The following is a 19,409-nucleotide window of genomic DNA, read 5'->3' as shown; positions in this document are numbered from 1 at the left end:
TGTTCACATTTTACTTGAAAATCCAAAACGTACGCTGAAAATATTTCCCATTTCATAAGAGTCAAATTATATTTTATTTGACCAAAAGCAGTTAATCATACCTTTAAAATAACCCGAACTAAAAAAAATATATCTTTAAAAAAAAATGTTATTTCTCCATAAATTAAAAAAAAGTTTTGACTACGTCTACAATATAATTGGAAGAATGCCAAAATATGATTTAACTCTCATAAATTGTTGGGAAAAAAAGGACTTTAAAAGATTTTTTTCCTAATTCCAATGTTTTTCTTGTCTCCATAAACCAGAAGTCTTTCCCCCGTCTTGAGTTGTGAAAGCAAGTCGCAAATGAATTTGAAAAGGTAAAGAAAATGTGCACGTTTTGCCTCTTTTGTGAGTGTCCGCTGACGCGCACTGGCGCATTTTATTTGCATCCCACAATTCCGAGCGGCCTTCTGGTTGGCCAGCGGCGCTCGCGTGTGCCGCTACAGTAAACATCATTTATTTATTTATTTATTTTTGCAACACAAAACAAACCACAATAGCAAAACTCTATCGTTAATAAAGCCTTTTGACAAAAAAGTGTAACGTGCACGTGTTTGTTTGCGTGTGTGCGTGTGTAGGCCAGCTGCCGTTCATCGCCCGTAGCGCGAGCTGCCGTCTAATTGGCCGGGACTTCTCTCTCGCATGTGCTAGCAAATAAGGTCGCGCGTGCACATTGGGTCGCCGTTTAACTCGCCCTCTTTTATCTACAAACCCCTTCATGTGTGTGTGTGTGTGTGTTTAAGGAACATGCTCCATGCAAGCATGAATAATGGAGGCAGTACAGTGAAGGCTTTTTTCTCTTTGTGTGTGTGTGTGCGTGTGGCGAAGGCGTGCTGTTGTTTTGACCTGCGGGCCTTGGCTAGAGAGCAGCGAGCTTCTAATAAGCCGCCTGCACTCATCGCGGGGACTTGGCGGCGTCTTTCCCCCTCGTTGACGGGACAATTTCAGCCGTTAACGTGTTTACGTGTCGCTTAATGCAAACAAACAAAAAAAAAAAAGCGCACGCAATGAGGCGCAAGATGGGGAGAATGATCGGGAATTCCGTCGACGGCGGTAAAAAGTCTACACACCCCGGTTCGTCACGGGCTTGTGCTGCAAGCAAAAATGTCCGACTAGATTTTTGGGGGGAACTAACACATTAAGTAACTGTAACTTAATCGAAAGCAAAGTAAAAAAAAAATGTTTCTCCTGCCGTTCGGCACGTTGGAGCACAGCTGCACGCTCGCCTCTGAGCCCTGGGTTCTCGTGTTACCTTCAGGGCACCTTGAAAAAGTGGGAAAGAAAAAGGCAAAGAAACACCTGAACCCACCCGAGGATGTCTGGCGGGTCTTTGTTGAGATATTCTTTCCTCCTTTCTTCTTCTCAGCCCAAAATCCACCACCTGTGTTCTCATTGAATGAAAAGTGGCGAACTTTCAGCGTTGCGCAATCATAGCGTCGCCTTTTATGGGCCGTGTGAAAGTTTCACGCAGAATTGCCACAAAACGAGCCCTTTCACCTGTCCGACACCGTCGCATTCTTCACGAACGCCGCAGTGATGTTGTTCCGGCGGCTCTCCACTGTTGCCATGGCGACGCTGAGGGCTAGAGTGAAAAGCTCATTTCCTTGGCGACCGAAGAAGACGTGCGGGCAAATTACCAGCCCCAAAAAACGTGTGTGCGCGCGCGCGTGTGTGTGTGATTTCATCAGCGCGGTGGGCATCGGTGGATTTTGTGTCCCACCTGTGATGAAACACATTGTAAGCTACAAGGTGTGATTGACGAGGCGCAAGAAAACAAAATGGCCGCGCATCTCCATCATCCCCGCCACGTCGCTTCTTGGAAGACGACGCGCTTAAACGTCGGGACGCAGCTGATGGAAAAGTTGAATTTCGGGGGGGGCAGAAATTTTAAGTCGACCCAAACGTGAAACCCTGCCTGGTTTGCAACCATAATTTGAAACCCTAACCCTGACTACAAACCCTAATTTCAAAGCATGACGCGAACTCAAAGCCTTACTTTGAAAACTCACAATTTCAAACCTCCCTTAAAATTTTGCGCCGTTGCTTGAGAGGCAAACTCAGGCTTGAAACTCTCCTCAATTGAAACTTCGGCTTAAAATGTAACTTGAAGCCGCGCCTCAATTCCAAACCACCCGCTTTGTTTGAAACCGCATTCCGGGTTTTGAAGGCCTACTTTTGCGCCGTAACCCGTGTGTGGCCGCCATCGTCGTCGTCGAACGTTGGCGTACATTTGATGGCAGCGGAAGGCGCGCGAGCGCTTTGGTAAATCCGTACAGTATCTCTCGAGCGGCTCCAACATTGCAGGGATTTATGCATTTTTGATGCGGCGCGGGAAAAGAGGGGAAAAAAAATAAAAGGCAGCTGCGTGACCTACTTAGAGAGGCGCGGAATTCTGACGACTGATCGTGTCACACAAAATGGAAAATCTGTGTGTGTGTGCGTTACAGTACCTTGTCTGCCGTGTTTTGGGTTGTTTTAAAGCCTTTAAGTCAGTTCGGGGGGGAAAAAAGAAGGCTGCATAATCAAGACGTGCACACGCACAGACCCGTGCACGTGCACACGCACGCAATGCGCAAACAATGGCCGTTTCCTCTTTCGCCCAAAAAAAAAAAAAAAAAGCAATTTTCTTGGTGACGTGGCCTTGTACACAAATTAATTTTTCCTTCCTTTTCTACATTCTGTGGTCGCCATGGCAACGCCGCACCGCACGTCAACCTCTCAAACTTTAGACGCCGTTGTCCGTCCTCAGTCTGGAAAACTGACGTTGGTGAGCCCCCTCCCGGTGGTTTTGTGATGGCCGCAAATTATTCGCGTTGACTCGGACGAGCGCCCCCCCCCCCCATCCCCCCTCCCCTTTCCCCCCCCTGTAGCGCCAAGCGTACTTGGCTGACTTTTGTTTCCAAATCTTTCAAAATTGATACCTCTCATAGCACAGCTTGGTCCCGTCCCGTCCCGTTTGAACTGGATTTACTCGAATGTAGCGGCTAAGTGACGAGATTTACGCTGAGATGCTAACGGCGGGAATGCCCGGGAGGTTGATGAATGAAATTCCTGGTCGCAACGTTAACCGCGGGGCCGAGATTCCTGCGAGGCAACGTTGTGCGCTAACAAGATTGATGTGTGTGGACAGAAGAATCCCACAGCTGGCTGCAGGCACACACGCACGCACACACACGGTCGCAAAACACACAGTTTGTGTTTTTAAGGGAAAAGACAAGCCCTGCCTTTTGATACGAGCGCAGCGTCTCGTTTGTCGACTTATCTCGGACGCGTTGGTCCTTTCGGGCGGGGCTGAAAAAGGTCAGCGGAAATATGTCCGCCTCTAAATGGCTGCCGTGAGATAACCAGCTCGGAGGAGAGACCACTGATGGCAATGTCAGACCGACGCAAACGTGACTCGGGTGTCGAGTGTGCGCGGCCGGCACGTCCTTTCAAATAAAATTAAAGTCAAAGTGGAATTAAGTTCCGTCATGTGATCAGGTGTCGCGTCGCTGACGTGATTGCGACGCCAAATGTCTTATTTTCTGTGCTGTGACATCACTTGGATATTAACTCATTAAGTGCCATTGACGGATAAAGACGTCAAAGAACGCCCCAAGCGAATGCTTTTACCGGTCGGCGGCTACAATTTCCTGAATGAAGTAGTGGGACAAAAAGATTGGCGTGTGTGCAACGGTTGTCATCCATTGTGGACTCGAAAGGGCATTTTGGTCGTCTGCCTCTTTTTATTTTCTCCGAGTAGCCTTGGCGTCGGCGTCGGGGGAGCGGATAGAAAAATTCCACTCCATCACCGTTTGACTTGATCCACTTCATCCGGCTGTCGGATCAATGCCGACGCTCCTCAGGTACTCCTGAGCCCGCTGTCTAAATATTAGCGCCAGAAACGGCGGCATTCTCCGTTTTTCCTTTCGACGCTGGTTTAATGTCGAGCTGAGCATCAACGCATGCAAATACTCGCTTGTCTTCTTGCTCTTAATTACGACGCATCACGTCCAGTAGAGCTCAGGGCTGCCTGGCATTTTGTGGCACAACACTGAAGACATTTGGAAAAACACAAACCCAAAAACCATTTCTTAATTTGGTGCGTGTGTCTTGTCAACTCCATTGATATTGCCTTTTCTTCTTCAGCCGCCAGTAAATTAGCTCTCAGCCATGCGTGTCCGCAGCCGCTCCTTCTTCTTTTTTTTACGCTCCAATCAAGACGACGCTGATTAATGACCACCGATGAGCGCGAGGGCCAACAGTTGACTTTACTCCCAAGTGCGAGCGCTCCAACTTTGACAGACCCCGCCCCCCCGTTCATTTGCATACTGTCAAAACGGGACCGCCCATCTCGCTTTTCAGGGGCGAACGGTCACCGTCGGCTATCGCGGCGGATTTCCGTTGATTAAGAAGGCGACAAGAGGAAAGAAGCATTGAGAAATATTTACAAATAAAACTGACGACCACTAATGAACAAAAATCTTTTTTTTTTTTTTCAGAAAATCGCTTAATTCCAAAATACAAAAAAAACCCGCAATACTGCTAGATCACTTCCCAAATACAATTAAATTAAAACCTGTTAAGTGCTAAAGAAAAGATAAAATCAATAAATAAACATGCTTTAATTACTAAATAAAATTAATTTCAATTCATGACTTAAATAGAAAGTGAAAATGTAAATGCCAAAGGAAAAAAATCCACCGATTACAAAATAATCAAATAAAAATCCATTAATTAATAAACTTAAAAAAAAAAATAATCCATTGATGACTTAATTCAAAATAGATTTAAATAAATAAGAACACACTATCTGCGTTTTATTTCAATTGCTCAATAAATGCAAAAATATATAAGTTGCAATTTTGAGATAGAATGCAAACATCTCCCCTTAACACACACACATCAACTCATGTCCAAGACGAAAACACAACATTTGAATTTGTCTCAACAAGCAAATCTTTCACATCAAATCAAGCTTGTGGCCACGCGGACGTGCGTTTCAAGATGCGGCGCTGGCCGCAGCTTCCTGATTGGAGTGCGCTCGTTTTGCTATTAGATGGAGGACAGGTGCAGCTGCCTCTCTTTGCGGCGCTAACGAGGCATTTCATCATGGTTAGCGCCGACACGCACACGTAAGGAATAAGCCTCAAAAGCCAGACAGGTTTCCAATCCAAAACCAATTCACGTGCGATGTCAGCAAATCTCGCGAGGCCGCCGCGAAGGAGCTTCCCGAAATGAGAACCACAGAACGAGAACGAGCCGGATGGAGTCGCAATACAATTAAACGCGTTCATTAACACCCGGGTGAGTCGTTTTACTCGATTGTAATTGTATGACAGCGTTTAATGGATGTTGGATGACCTTTGAGGAGACGGCGACCATTTCCACGGCAACGGCAGCATCCCTGCCCGCCGAGCGGCCGAGGCGAATTGTTGCGCGCTATCGGTGAGCGGCGGCGCGATCGGCGCGAGCTAATGTCCTCGTGTGCTGCGAAGTCAATCGGGACGCAACCTCGGCTAAAGGTTGGCGTGACGGAAAGGCGATGAAGACGACGGAACGATCGCGTTTGGGAACCAAGTGAACGATTGGCCCAATAGTCAATGAAAATGTCAATTGGAGCGAGCGGGGGGGGGCGGGGCATCACCTCTCGTGCCATTAACCCTTCGCCAGTGATGCCCTCGCCACGCATGCCGCCTCTTGGCTCCTCCCCACGCCACCTCATCGTGGCGCCTTCACCTCTGCCAGAAGTCACCCCGTGCCTCCTCACATCATCCCACGTGTCCTCACCCTGCATGTTGCTCGGGATGTTCACCCCATACCCGAGCCCCTTCACTCAATTCGCCCCCGGAATTCTCTTCCCAAGCCTTCATCCATGCCATCGCTATGCCCCGCCCCCGTGCCACCTCCCCTCACTCCTTGGCCGCCTCCCAAACCGCTCCTGCAGATGACTGCGGATCGATGGGCTCCAAATGGGCTCCGAATGCCGGGAATTAGATTTTCCGTCTGAGGGATTGGGCGGGAATAAAGTGGCCGTCGTATTCCTCGACGTTAAGTGCTCTCATGACTTCCTTGTCATACCGCAAAACACTTTTTGTGTTTGCCGCCCGTGCTTGCGGGAAAGTTAGGCTTTTTGTATTTTGACATCCGGCTCATTTTTAGGGGATGTTCACATCCCCGTTCGAATCAGATGCTTCATGCAGAATTCCCTCTTCTTCTCCGGCTGCTTGTCATTTTTTTTTGTATGAAAACCGAGATGTGAAGGAACACTCCTGAAACGTTCCACTTTTGACACGCCACGCGAGGCCGTCCGCAGAACGGCCAACGCTTGCTCCTCCTTAATAAAAGCCCATCGCGGTGGCCCGGTCGATTGGATTTCCCCATTTCATTTCTTTCTTTTTTTTTTTTTTTTCTTTTCTTACTCTGTGAATGGCAGCGCGGCATCGGGGCCGCTGTGCTGTTGTTTGCCGGGAAATCTCATTCAGTTTGCCGGCTGATGGCTAACAAGGTCAAATGACTCCACAGATGAGGTGCACTGGGGAGGCGCGCGCGGCGGACACACGCAGTCCATCTGTGAGAAGCGAGTGTCAGTAATGGAAGAGTGAGGGCTGCTGATGTCATTAGCGAGTGTGCGAATCACGGCAAAACCAGTTAGCTGGTGTCACGATCGGCGGACTCGTCCTCTTCCTTCCCTCCTTCTGCCTCGTCTCATTTTCTGCCGTTGCCATGGCGACGCAGCATTGGATCAGAGTGAATGCTGCTGCAGTATTTCCTGCAAAAAAAAAGATCTGGTCGCCATCCATCTGCTGATTTTTTTTTTTTTTTTTTAACATCCATCCATTAAATAGACACAATGTTGCCAAAGCAGTCAAGCGTGCATGCAACCAGCCATCCATCCATTTATTTCAACAATTAGTGCCGAGTATCGTCGTCTTTCCTTCTTGAGCGGAACAAAGTCAATAAAACGGGTGGGTCACTTGATTTTCCTCTTTGTTGTGCGCAGTGTGACAACGCCAAGGGCCTGCGGGCCTTCTTCGACGCCATCTGCTACGGACCCAAACGCCTGATGATCTTTGGCGGCGTCTGTCCCTCCGTCACCTCCATCATCGCCGAGTCCTTGGAGGGATGGAACCTGGTGCAGGTACGAGCTAATGCGCTAATCCCGCCGTTCGCTCGCAGTCCGCTTGGGAATGATATCAAGACGGCATCTCGTTAGCTGAGCTGGCCCGTCGTGTCTTTTTTTATGAGCAATAGCGTTCGCAAAATGCGCAGAAAGTGTATTTGTTGAAATGGGATGAACGCTCTCCGCTTTTGAGGCTCACATTAGTCACAATGTTAGCATTCTAAGCTAACACCTGCTTCATAGCGTTATCGCCGCTATCACTGTGCCGGTAGTATTTTTTTTTATCTTGTACTCGACATTAAACATTCCCACGTGCTTATATCCATAGATCCATATCGACGCCTAATTTTTTCCCGCTGAACGCCCCCCCAAAAAAATGCTCCATCTGCAACGAGCGCCTCAAAAGGTTATTGGCTGACAATAAGATAAGGCGAGAAGCCGCTGTCGCTTGCAGATAGAAGAATTCAAGAGCCAATGTCACATTTACGCCGCGTATCTCCTTCCGCTTGTAATTACGGTCAACGCGATGCCGCGCCAGACAAAAGATTACGCGGAGAAACATAAAAAAAAAAAACAAAAAAAAACAACAAACAAAAACAATTTTGATTGTTACCTCACGTCGATTTTTCCTGCGCATGCTTGGAAAGTAAAGGGCTGAAAATGTTGTCCGGCAAGCGTTTGCTGCCTTTTTACTTTTGGAGTAGGGAAAATTACTTTTCATTTTTCAGAATGAACCTGGTTTATATCTGGGAATCATCCCGGAGAATTCTACTCGGCATAAGCACGGGCGAGCGTCGATGTTTTGGTGTCAACATTTGCAAAAGTTTTCCACGGGACGTTTAGTCAAACGTCTTGCGCTTGCTCGTCGTCCTCTTCACGGAATCGTTCCGACAAGACACGTGGCAACTTTCGTTCGTTTCATCGAACGTTGACGACGTCGTTTTAAAGAGGTGGCACTTGTGGGTGAGTTGTCGTCAATTTCGGTCATGATGACACCGCCTAAGGAGACGATTGGTTCCTTGAAAGAATCCCGAAAATGAGAACCAATCATTTGCAAAGCCTGGAAAGTCCTTTTGTAGTCGTGATGCCTTTTGTGCTTCCTGTCGCTCTCTCGCTCTCGCTCTCGCTCTCGCATGTGTGTGAGGGGGAGTTGATGTTTCTCATCTTAGCGTGCGGCCGTGTCAGACAGTTAAACTGCTCTTAATCGATCGCGCCAGATTCCGTCTTTTCCAAGCAGGCCGTCGCGCTGCTTAATGGCTCGTAATGGAGTCCGGCGCTCCACGCGCTGCGAATGCTCCTCCTTCTTTGCGGATTTCCTTTCAAATGCTAGACGGGGGGGGGGGGGGGGGGACGCTCCAAAATGTCTTGAGGGTGTCGACAGCCCTGATGGAAGATATCGTCTGTCAATTTCTTTGTCAAACTCGAACACAGGGTTGGAAAAATGCGCTCTGCAATAAAAAAAAAAAAAGGAATTATTTGAGTCACTATTTTACATGTAAGATTCCCCCCCCCTTATTTCATTTCAACTTTGAACATCTCTTTATTTTTTTATTGTTAAAAATGGACATGAGTTCAAGTCATGCAAATTCGGCGTGAATATAATTTTTTTGAAAGCAATCTTTTCCAAATTCACAGCTGGTTGAGCAGAGCCAGTGAGCGTGAACGTCGCTTCTAAAGCATTTATGACCCACTTGCGGTCGCTTTGCATGTTTAGTTGGAATTTGTATGGAAATGGCACGCAGACAATCCCACTGGGAAATTGTAAACACTAACACGGAAAGATAAGACATTGTGCACGTTACCGACATGCAGATGAGCAAGCCGTGGAAAGTGACGACAAATGTCCTATTTATTTAGGCTGCAGTTCTCCTATCGACCACTAGACGGCAGCACACTTCTTTTTTTTCATTTAACTGTTTTTTTCTGACATCACATCCTTTTCAATCCTGCTTTTCACAGTATGCGTCCATCCTAACGTGGGGCACCTAAAAGTTTTTGGTGGTCCGGACCGTCATTTAAATCCCCCGCAGTTTGGAAAAGGGGGCGGGGGGTGCGGATGCGGGCCTGGCCGGATGCTATTATGCGCTATTTACAACTTGATAGGTTAACAGGAAAAGGCGTCGGTGGGGGGTTTCTGGGGGTGCGTTTTTAAAGAGCGCCGCCACCCTTGGACCCCCCGCCAGCAGCAGTACGCATTAGCGCACAAACACACACCGGTGCTGACCTTTTAGCGCCAACAAACAGCATTAAATATGAATAAGGACATAATTGGAAGTAACCGCTGGCGCTTTCTTCTTCCTCTTTCAACCTACGCACGCATGCACGCACGCACACACACACGCACACACGATGATGCAGGCTGTAGTAAAGCACACATTAGTTGCGTATAATACTTTGCCAGTAATAATCTTGACATTTAAGACACGAAGCAAACCGCACGTACATTGAGCCTGGTATTTCAACGCACTAATCAAACGCCAACGTAATAATTTTATTCAGTAAAGTCTTTTTGTCTTTAAAACGTATATTTCAAAAAGTTGCGCTTTGTAACGCGCACGCAGTCAATTTTCAGTCGGTGCTTACTTTGCTCAGGTAACCTGATTTTTTTGTTTTTTGTTTTTTTCCCACGCCTTCTGTTGTGGCATTTCCTTCCTTGACGCCTTACCCCGCCAGCGTGTAGCATCCAGCAGGACTAATCAGCCTAATTGTAATCATTAAGCGCCTCTGCTTGGCTAAACACGTCTCTGACGACTGTGGGGGTGATCCCTTCCCCTTTGGCGGGAGAGCGTGATTAACAATTTTTGAAGACCAGTCTTGAATTTGAAATAATAAAAACCAGTTTGATGTGATTTATTTAGGACAGCACAAAATTTCAGTAAAATTTTTAAATATAAAAAAACAACCATATCGCATAATGCATGTTTTTCCAAATTGTCCTATATTTTCAAATGCTTTACGGCCATGTATGTGTAAAAAAAAGAAAAACCCATAAATAATAAACAATGAAGCATCAATGTCATGGTTTGAGGCCCAAAGGTGAGATTCCCTCCAAAATCTCCAAAGGGTAATCAACATGAAACGCAATGCTACCTAAAAATGCTAACGTTACGCGGCGCCAGTCAGTCATTCGGGTCTCATGGCAGACGGCGTTCCGGTCGTGTCTCACATTGAGCGTCCTTGGCGTCCGTGTTCTTGTCGATGACTGGCTGTGAAGCGAAACTGTCCGCCGCGTTTACACGCAAGTCACGTCCGCGTGCCGAGTGGAGAAGGTAGCGGCCATCGTGGAGTATGTCCACTCAACGTTTACCGAGCCAGCGCCTCGTCACAAATCTTCAATTTCTTTCCCAGTATTAGTCTCTCCCAAAAACGCTCGAGATGGAAAAAAAGAAAGCAATTATCATGGCAAAGAGGTGTTCTGACAAGCAAGAGTCGTTGCCCAGAGGTAATCTGCTGCGTTATGAAGTGCAGCTCGCCCGCGGGGCCACCGAGGCGGCACGCGGGAGAACGCGGGGATGCCTTTTTACCGACATCACATAACGTGGCTAATCCACGACGACGGCACGGAAAGAAGCGCAAAAAAAGAAAAAAGTAGCCGAGTCGGCTTTAATTCGTGCACACCACGTCGGGACGCGTTGCGAGATGCCGACTTTGACAGCGCGCCGTTGCGTCGGCGGAAACCTGAGCAATGTTCTGAAAACGAAGAACGTTGAAGTTGCAAGAATCGCTTGAGCGCTCCTGTTAGCTTGAATGCTACTTTGCTTTGTCGTCCCCTGCAACTTTTTCAGGCGTGTTTCTTTAACCATGTGACGCTAAACGGACCTTCCGAGCACATTTTCCTTGACGATTGTCCGGTCGTGTCACCGTCTCATCATCCGCCGTCCATTTGCAGCGCTTGTCTCGGCAAGGCAAACCGGAGCGCACGCAACCGAGCGCCTCACTCGCTTTCTCTCTCGGAGAGAACAGCTGGAGAGGACGGCGATGGCCTCCCCGGCGCAGCATCTGCTCATTAATCATGCACAGGCAGGCCATTTCAGGTTGCGCTATCAAATCTCCATTTATAAATAGAATAGCGATGGAGCCAGGTGACAGGATGCCATCAGTCATCGCCGAACGCCCCTCCCCCCTCCCGCAATAAATTGCCCCCTCTCTTGACTCCTGCTGGGATTTCCCTTCAAAAGATGGAGTCACGGCGAGGCCGTGATTAAAATGTTAAATGTTGCATGAGACTGGGTAGGCGTTGAACAGTCACATTATTTTATTTTTTTTTGCGCCAACAACCACTCTCAAGTAAAAGCAAAGCGAAAGTGACGATATATGCAAGCACAATAAAATGAAAAGTTTAAAAACATTCGCTATTGTTGAACAGCACTTAGTGGTCGCGCCGTGAGATTAAATTGTGTAAAAATATTTTTAAAAATGCGTTCTTTAGAAGTAATTGATGTTGAAGTGGGCGAGGTCTACACAAGTTGATCATTGTCCTTGAAGGGGGGAGGGGGTCGGTCGGGGGAGATTTAGGCCTGATCCATCGACAGATGGCGGCGTGAAGAATGGCCGCCGCCGCCGCCGTTAAAGCTGTCTGCCGGCGCAAGTGATGAGGTGGCACCGTCGACAATTTATGTCGCGTCAAAGTTATCGCGCGTTGTGCTCAGCAGAATTGTTAATCGGCGGCTGAGGGGGGGGGGGGGGGGACGATGAGGAGGAGGTGGGGGAGGAGGCCACTTCCTGCTTGTCGTGTGTTGGGTCGTGATCGACGGCCACAAAACCAAACGTTTGTTTTATGGTCAGATTTGGCGAGGAGGCACAAATGTGTGCGTCGGCGCTCATTGCTGTTGGCGACGAGATGATTGACAAGTGGGCGGAGGCGGGGGGGCGTCACTTATTTGGTTACCATTGTGTGTGTGTTTATTTTTTTTTTATTTTAACTCTGTCGTCGTCGTATTTTTTTTTCAAAGTTATTATTCTTAGTAGCCAATTTTTACTGATTTATTTTTTACCCTTAAACTCCAATTTTAAACTCGATTCGAATGAGCAAAAAAATATACCAACGCCGACCGTGATTCGGTGACTTTGAGCGGCTCGTTTTTGGGCCGCTAATTGATGTCTTGATGTTTCCTGCAATCAGCCTTTTCGTGCCAATTATGTCTTGCCGTTCCGGAGTACACGGAGGGACCCTCGTTGCCGTCGAACAGAGGTCAGGAAGCCCGGCGGTGGTCTTGGGCTTCATTCAATATTCAGGATGCGCCCCCCCCCCCCCCCCCCCCCCCCCCCCTCACCCCAACTCCCTTTGAAAGTGATCCCTTTCAAGTTTGCTAGTCAATTGTGTTTGTGATTTGCTTTTGAGCCGTGAAATATTTCATTGTTTCAATTCCTCTCGGGTATGTAGCGATATTTCACGGTTTAACGCTGATCATTCATCACCTCGCGTTCAATCATGTTTCACCGATAAGCCACACAGATGGGCGACGAACTATTTTTCCATCGCCATCGAACGAAATTGTTTTGTTTTTTCTTAAGGAAAATGAGACGATTGTCCAGAGTTGTTGTCGCATTGAACGCGCCGTTTCCACTTCAGCGCTCATCGATCATCATCGCCGAAGCTTTTCAGCGGAGCATTCCTCTTTCTTCTTCCGTGGAGTTTGCAACCTGCGCGGCGCTCTAAACATGGTTGTCGTGTCCCTTCATTTATTATCCATGACGACCACTTCATTATTCAAAAGCAAACCGCACAGTTAGCCTCGGCGGATGTGATTGGAACGGAGCCGCTCGCCACGACCGATCGATGCCGCCGGATCACGTCGGCGCCTCATTTTGGGACGAGCTGCTTTGCCGTTTAATTGAAGCTGGTTTTGCCACCCAACGCCGACGTCGTCGCTCCGGCGCTGGAATGTGTTTCACGAGCCAAGTTGAACGCTGGCGCGTCGCAGCACCCTCTTGTGGTCAAAGTTCATACATCATTTCATTGAATAACCCGGGCTGCTAACTAGCTACCAGCTGCCGATTCGAGTTGTATCCATTAAAACCAAATCAACTGAAGATGAATCGAAGAAATGAATTTGAGGCATCGGGATTGGTGCGTGGCCATTTTCTTTGGAAAACATAAAGGCCAAATGCTGCAGTTCTTTGTCATCAAATCCAGTGTGAAGGAGCTCTGATGTTTTATTTAAAGCGCAGCGGAGTCTTTTAGCTAACGCTGAAGAGCCCCGACGGAAACGGACAAAAATAGTCCTCGCGGCAGCTCATGTAAGAAGAGGACGCCCAAGTCGGCACGTCGGCGCCTCCCATGCCTTTGCTTCGGGCCCGACTCCCTCCGACCGTAATTAAAAGCGCTTGCGGAGACCCTCCCCCCCATCTCGCGACAAGGTCACGGAGGCTCCTGGCGGGATGCAAGAAAGATCCCATCCCACTTTTATGATGATAATGCAGAAGAAGGATGACGGCCATTGGCGCCGTCGTCTTTTATGCGCGTAAAGATGAGATGCTGTTGCAGACATGACTTGTTGGGTAAAAAAAAAAAATCATGGATTAAATGTGAACCGTAAGCGGAAGACACAAACCGTATGACCAACAAGTACAAGTTTTTAAAAAATGTTTTATTTGTATTTAGTTAGCGTGTCGCTCGTTAGCATGTGCGCTCTCATGTTTACGATGTGCAAAATGTTCATCGCTTTGCCAAATGCTCTCTTTTTTTTTTTTTTTTTTTTTTTTTTTTCGGTTGGTGTCGTCACAATTTGAAATTGTCCCATCTGACCGAAAACGGCAGTTTTTTTTTAAAGTCCGTTTTCAACAGCGCCGGCCTCGATAACGGCGCCGGGCGGCGAGTGCAAGATGAAAAGGTGCCGTGGCTGTGATTCACCAAAAGAGACGCATAATGAGGAGATCACAGTCAGGAGGCGCTTGAACTCTTTTTCGGAGAGCGGCGCGGTGGACCCCGCAACTCCGCCGACGCCGCCGCCGCCTCAGTAGATCGCAATCGTGAATCACAGCTTTCCTTCTCTGCTCTTCACAAAGTGTGTAATTAAGTGTGTAGTCACGTGCTTCCTGAAATCAACACAACCAAAAAATAACATCCAGGTTTGTTTAATTTGAGAACAAATAGAAGATCGACATCCGAGTGGATAATTGATGAAAAAAATAAAATATTCACAAAAACGGACGAGACAGGACCCGCTTGATGATAATCGATCGATTTTTAGTTTGAGATCATTTTTAAGAAGTAAAACTAATCTGAAGGCGCTGAATTCCTACTGAAAATATTTTTGTACAACAAACTAAGCAAACCGTCACTTGAACAAAAACATCCGCAATTCCGAGAAGATGACGGCGGTTTACTGAAGTGATTAAAAACAGATGCCAACGAGTCGAATAAAGCGTGTTGCGCTTTTGTCCTCATGCAAGATGGATATTGCAGCGCCCGCGTGTGTGTGTGTGTGTGTGTCTAATCTCATTGCAGAAATTAATTACAGCTGTTTTTGGCTCAAGGGAACGCTGGTGACCTATTGCTGGAATTTGTGTGAGCGAGAGCGAGAGAGAGCGCGCGTGGGGGTGTGTGTGTGTGTGTGTGTGTGTGTGTGAACGTCCTGGTAACATTTGTGTCTTTTGTGGTTTTCAGCTGTCGTTCGCGGCGACCACTCCGGTGCTGGCCGACAAGAAAAAGTACCCCAACTTCTTCCGCACGGTCCCCTCGGACAACGCAGTCAACCCCGCTGTGGTCAAGTTCCTCAACTACTACAACTGGAGCCGCGTGGGGACGCTCACGCAGGACGTGCAGAGATTTTCCGAGGTCTCTCTTCTCACTTTTCTTTCCTGGAAACAAAACGAGAGAAAAAAAAAACAACAAAGTTTAGCTTTGTTGTCCCGCTGGCCTCGGAGCAGAATCGTCATCAAAAATGAAAATAAAAGTAGTAAGACGACGCCGAGGCCGCCCAACAATAATTGGCCCGTTTGAAAGCATTATCTCTTCCGTGTGTTTTGAGTAGGTGGCAATCATTTTCCATTCACGCTGCTTTATTTCTTTCCCGCCTACGCAAATCTGTCACTTGCACCGCGAGAACATTTGTGGCGGCCGCAAACGCGTCTTCTGCCGTCAATGGCGTTGTGAAGGAGGCCGAGCTACTCTTTTTTTTTTTTTTTTTTTTTTTTTTTTGTTGTTGGGAATTTGAGTTTGAACGTTTTATCAAGACATCGCGATGAAACCAGAGAGAGGTTTTTGAAAACATCACCTCCTCATCTGCTGCGCGTCGCACTTCAGACACCTTCGAAATCTAAATCTGGAAATGTATCGGAAGTCTCGTTGCCAGCCGAAATCCTTTTATCGCCTCGCCCCTGAAAGCAGCGAGCGGCTTAGGACAGGAAGAAGACGCAAAATGCCGCCGTTCCGTCGACCTGCCGCCAGATTGTCCTCTCATCCTCATGTTCAAATCTGCAAACGTGGCTTCCGCGCTCCGTTATCGGCGCCGGCGTTTTACTCAATTAAACTTTCCGGAAGTACCCCGCCCCTGATTGGATGGCCTACCTCGCAACGAAGACCAGACCCTCGTCGAATCGCACACGTGGCCACCAAAGCTCGAGTGCGACAAAGCGGCGTGGCGTTTCTATTTCTTGTATTGAGGCGCGCATTACGCAACTCGCATGAAAGATGGCCACCGTTCGCCAAGAGAAGGGAAAAACCTGGAACCTTTGGCCATATTTGCCAATCTACGTTATTGCCAGACACGCAGGAACAGCGAACATCAATCAGAGCTGACGGAGAACAGGATTAGGAATTTAATTACGCTCAGGAAAACATTGACTTTTGTACGAAAGATTATTTTTTTTTAGCCCTTGACGAACCACGTTTGTGTTTGCGTGTGTGCGGCCGCACAATCTGAATGGTTAAAGCCAACTTTGATGCGCTCAGGTTCGGAACGACCTGACGAGCGAACTGGAGAAGGCCGACATCCAGATCGCTGACACGGAGAGTTTCTCCAACGACCCCTGCGTCAACGTCAAGAAACTCAAGGTGAGTTCGGAGAAACCTCCGAAGTCGTGATGGCAAAATGAAGCTTCAAATTTGCTTCACGGACCGGTCGTTGTATTTTGGAGTCGTGCCGATGGCACCGTTTGGTTTGAAAAATGGCATGAGAATGACGTTTCACACGACTAGCGTATTCATTTTGTTGAAATGAGTTTCCCGTCCGGGCTCTCACCTCCTCAATCTTTATTTTCCTTTCAGGACAATGACGTGCGGATCATCATCGGCCAGTTTGACGAGAACCTGGCCTCCAAAGTCTTCTGCTGCGTAAGTGGCCTCGCCGTCGTGCGTGGCGTTGGCGTCCCGCGGGCACCTCAACGTCCGTCTCGTCTCCGCGCAGGCGTACAACCTGAACATGTTTGGCAGCAAATACCAGTGGATCATTCCTGGCTGGTACCAGGGCAACTGGTGGGAGCAGGCCAACAGCACCAACTGCACCACCAAGAAACTGCTGACCGCCATGGAGGGCTACATCAGCGTGGACTTTGAGCCTCTCAGCGCCAGGCAGATCAAAGGCATCTCCGGAAGGGTGAGCCCTTAAAAAACAAAAAAAAAGAAGAAAAGAACAAATGCACTGTCATTGCAGGACTGGGGAAAAAAAAATAAAAAACGTCGCGCTCCGTTTCAGACCCCGAAGGAGTACGAGCTGGAGTACAGCCGCGAGCTGCGTCAGAAGGGCGTGGAGCCCAGCAAGTTCCACGGCTTCGCTTATGACGGCATCTGGGTCATCGCCAAGACGCTGACTCGGGTCATGCACCTGCTGCGCCAAAAGCAGCGGCAGAGCGGACACCCCAACTTCACCGTGGACAACCACGAGGTGGGCAAGATGGTGCTGGACGTCATGAACGAGACCAACTTCTTTGGCGTCACGGTGAGTGAGTCGCGACCTCGACTTCAGGCTACAAATTATGATTATTTTTATTTATTTGATTGTTTTTTCACCTAAAAAGCAGCCGGAAAATGAGATTAGCCTGCACTCATACGACGTGTGCACGCAAACATGCACGAGACATCAGATACACGGGAAGGCAATCTCCCGCCGCCACTGCCCGCATGCAACTTTTACGTAACCTGAATAAGTGCAAATTCGGACTCTTTATTTGAAGCCTTTTGCATCTTATGGTGGTGGCACACTTTCTTTTTTTTTTTCTTCTCCGTCTCGAGAGAACATAATCGTGACCACTCCATCACGGAGGTCTCTGCAGCACAGATAAGCCCCGCCCCCTCCTCTTCGGAACCGCAAGATGATAACCCACTTGGTCAAGGTGGGCGGGGGCGGACGGTGTCCGATTCTTGTGATTGACATGACACGCACGTTTTCTTTGACTTGCGGTCACTGAGGCGCGACCGCAAACATTTTTTTTTTTGGGAGGTGAGAGCGTGTGCGCGTGTGTATAAATTAAATGCGGGGAGCGCCGACATTTTGCTGTAATTAGCGAGAGGTGAGTCAGCATTTTGGTAGCGCGGCGAGTACGTGTGTGCTTATGAAGGTTGGGCCGCGGGGGCAATTGTAGGTGTGCTGGCGCCGTGTTTCAGTCGTCTGCTCTTATCGCTGATGTTAAAGCGCGAGTAATTGCTGAGTCATGAAGTCAAGACGCTGTTTGCACAGCAGGTGTCATTAAATGAGCTGCGCCGCTGATGAAATGAACGCGCAGACGGCTGTACGGTTTACATCGTGTGGTGGTGAATGGACAGACGCAAGCGGACGAATGCTCGCGGGCAAAATGGTGACGTCGTCTCCCAAATTGTGACATCTCACCCGAATAACACACACACACACACACGCACGTGCCACAAAGATGTCACTCTTGTGCTTGCATTGGTGGAGGGAAGACAAAGATGGAGACGGCGGGGGGGGGGGGTGAGATAAAGCCACAGAGGCCAAATTGATTGGACGACATGAGACGATAATGCCGCAAAGCTCAATTGCTTTTGTCTACTTTGGCGGCTCTGCGGCTTAAAAGTGCTTATCTTGTTCCCTCCCTGCTTCAATCAAAGATTTTTTTTTTTGTGGACGGGGTCTGCTCTCTTTAGCCAAATGCTAACACTAGACATCGACGTCTGAAAGTGGTTTCCGATTTTTTTGCTGTTTGATGTTGCGATATCGTGTCGTATGCTCGTGGAAATGGTTCAGCGAGGTGGCCGGAGTGACACGAGTAACGAAGACGAAAACGAAAACGAACTGAAACTACATTTTACATTCACAAATTCACAGTAGTAGAAATTGCTTTTGTTCTTTGGTTCATGTATGCGGAAAAAATAGATACCTCCTCCCTACTTCGATGATCAGAATGCTTTCAAAGATTATTTTTGTTGGATCTAAATGCAAACGAGTGCAATGTTGCATTCGACATGCAACATGTTTTATTGTGAGTTAACATGTTGTCGTCATTTTGTCTTTGTTGCAGGGCCAAGTGATGTTCCGCAACGGTGAGCGGATGGGCACCATTAAATTCAACCAGTTTCAAGGTACGAACCCAACCCGCTAAAACCCCCAAACACAAAAAAAAACTTGAAAAGGATTCCTAACACTCGCGACGTGGCTTCAGCCGAACGACGGCTTCGTTGCGGTCGTCGTACAAAGTGAATTGCAATTTGCGGCAAGCCGGCTGTTGCGCTTGATGTGCTTGGATCGCCACCAAACGAGCTTCACGGAAAACGAGATTTTAGGGAGACTCTGTACGCGCTATTTTCATTTGTTGCAACTTGGGCCCAACCTATTGATCAGACGGCTCATTTAATCAGCCGATATTAACGCAATTAAAATGGCTTGATCTCAATTATAATCTTCGTTTTTGCCCAAAAAAAAAAAAAAAAAAAGTGTCATCTCCCCGAGTGTGTCTCAAACCGCAAATTGATAAGCCGAGGCCATTTGTGCCTTTTTTACGAGTGGGAATCGCCACCGTCTCAAATATATAATCGGCGGCTTCCGCAGGCTAATGTTTGTTGGACACAGTCGTTCGGCAAAAACACTTCGGTCCGATTCGGTTGAGCGGAACCGCGCGGCTGCTCCCCCCCCCTCCCCAATCCCGGAGAAGCATTTATCGCCTTCGCTTCCTTCGTTGCTATCTTCTCTTTATCGCCTGCCGGCTCTCCTTGAGGTGAAATAAACGCATAATTGAAACGGCATAAAGGGGGAAAGCATATTAAAAAACATATTAAAGTGCATATTCGGATGCTTAAGTGATTGCCGTTGCCGAGCGCTTTATTATCCGCGCTATCGAGGTTTTGTCAGATTAGGAATGCTATTTTGTT

The 19,409-nt window shown here is 48.0% G+C and overlaps 1 protein-coding gene across 2 annotated transcripts in view; it reads left to right on the top strand.

Moving 5' to 3' along the window:
- Positions 1-19,409, top strand: part of gabbr2 (gamma-aminobutyric acid (GABA) B receptor, 2) — a 55,860-nt gene that overhangs the window by 18,748 nt on the left and 17,703 nt on the right. For both annotated transcript variants that reach the window (XM_088318767.1, XM_088318766.1), the window contains 7 exons: positions 7,025-7,162; positions 14,754-14,924; positions 16,041-16,142; positions 16,356-16,421; positions 16,495-16,683; positions 16,783-17,025; positions 18,563-18,623. In XM_088318767.1, the coding sequence (XP_088174893.1) occupies positions 7,025-7,162; positions 14,754-14,924; positions 16,041-16,142; positions 16,356-16,421; positions 16,495-16,683; positions 16,783-17,025; positions 18,563-18,623 (970 nt within the window). The remainder of the gene's footprint in view (positions 1-7,024; positions 7,163-14,753; positions 14,925-16,040; positions 16,143-16,355; positions 16,422-16,494; positions 16,684-16,782; positions 17,026-18,562; positions 18,624-19,409) is intronic.

This window comes from Idiotropiscis lumnitzeri, chromosome 16 (genome assembly GCF_059441095.1).
Source record: "Idiotropiscis lumnitzeri isolate Australia: NSW breed Sydney's pygmy pipehorse chromosome 16, RoL_Ilum_1.0, whole genome shotgun sequence".
Classification (NCBI taxonomy): domain Eukaryota; kingdom Metazoa; phylum Chordata; class Actinopteri; order Syngnathiformes; family Syngnathidae; genus Idiotropiscis; species Idiotropiscis lumnitzeri.
The sequence above is the reverse complement of the archived record's forward strand: the minus strand, read 5'-3'. Positions and strand labels throughout refer to the sequence as shown.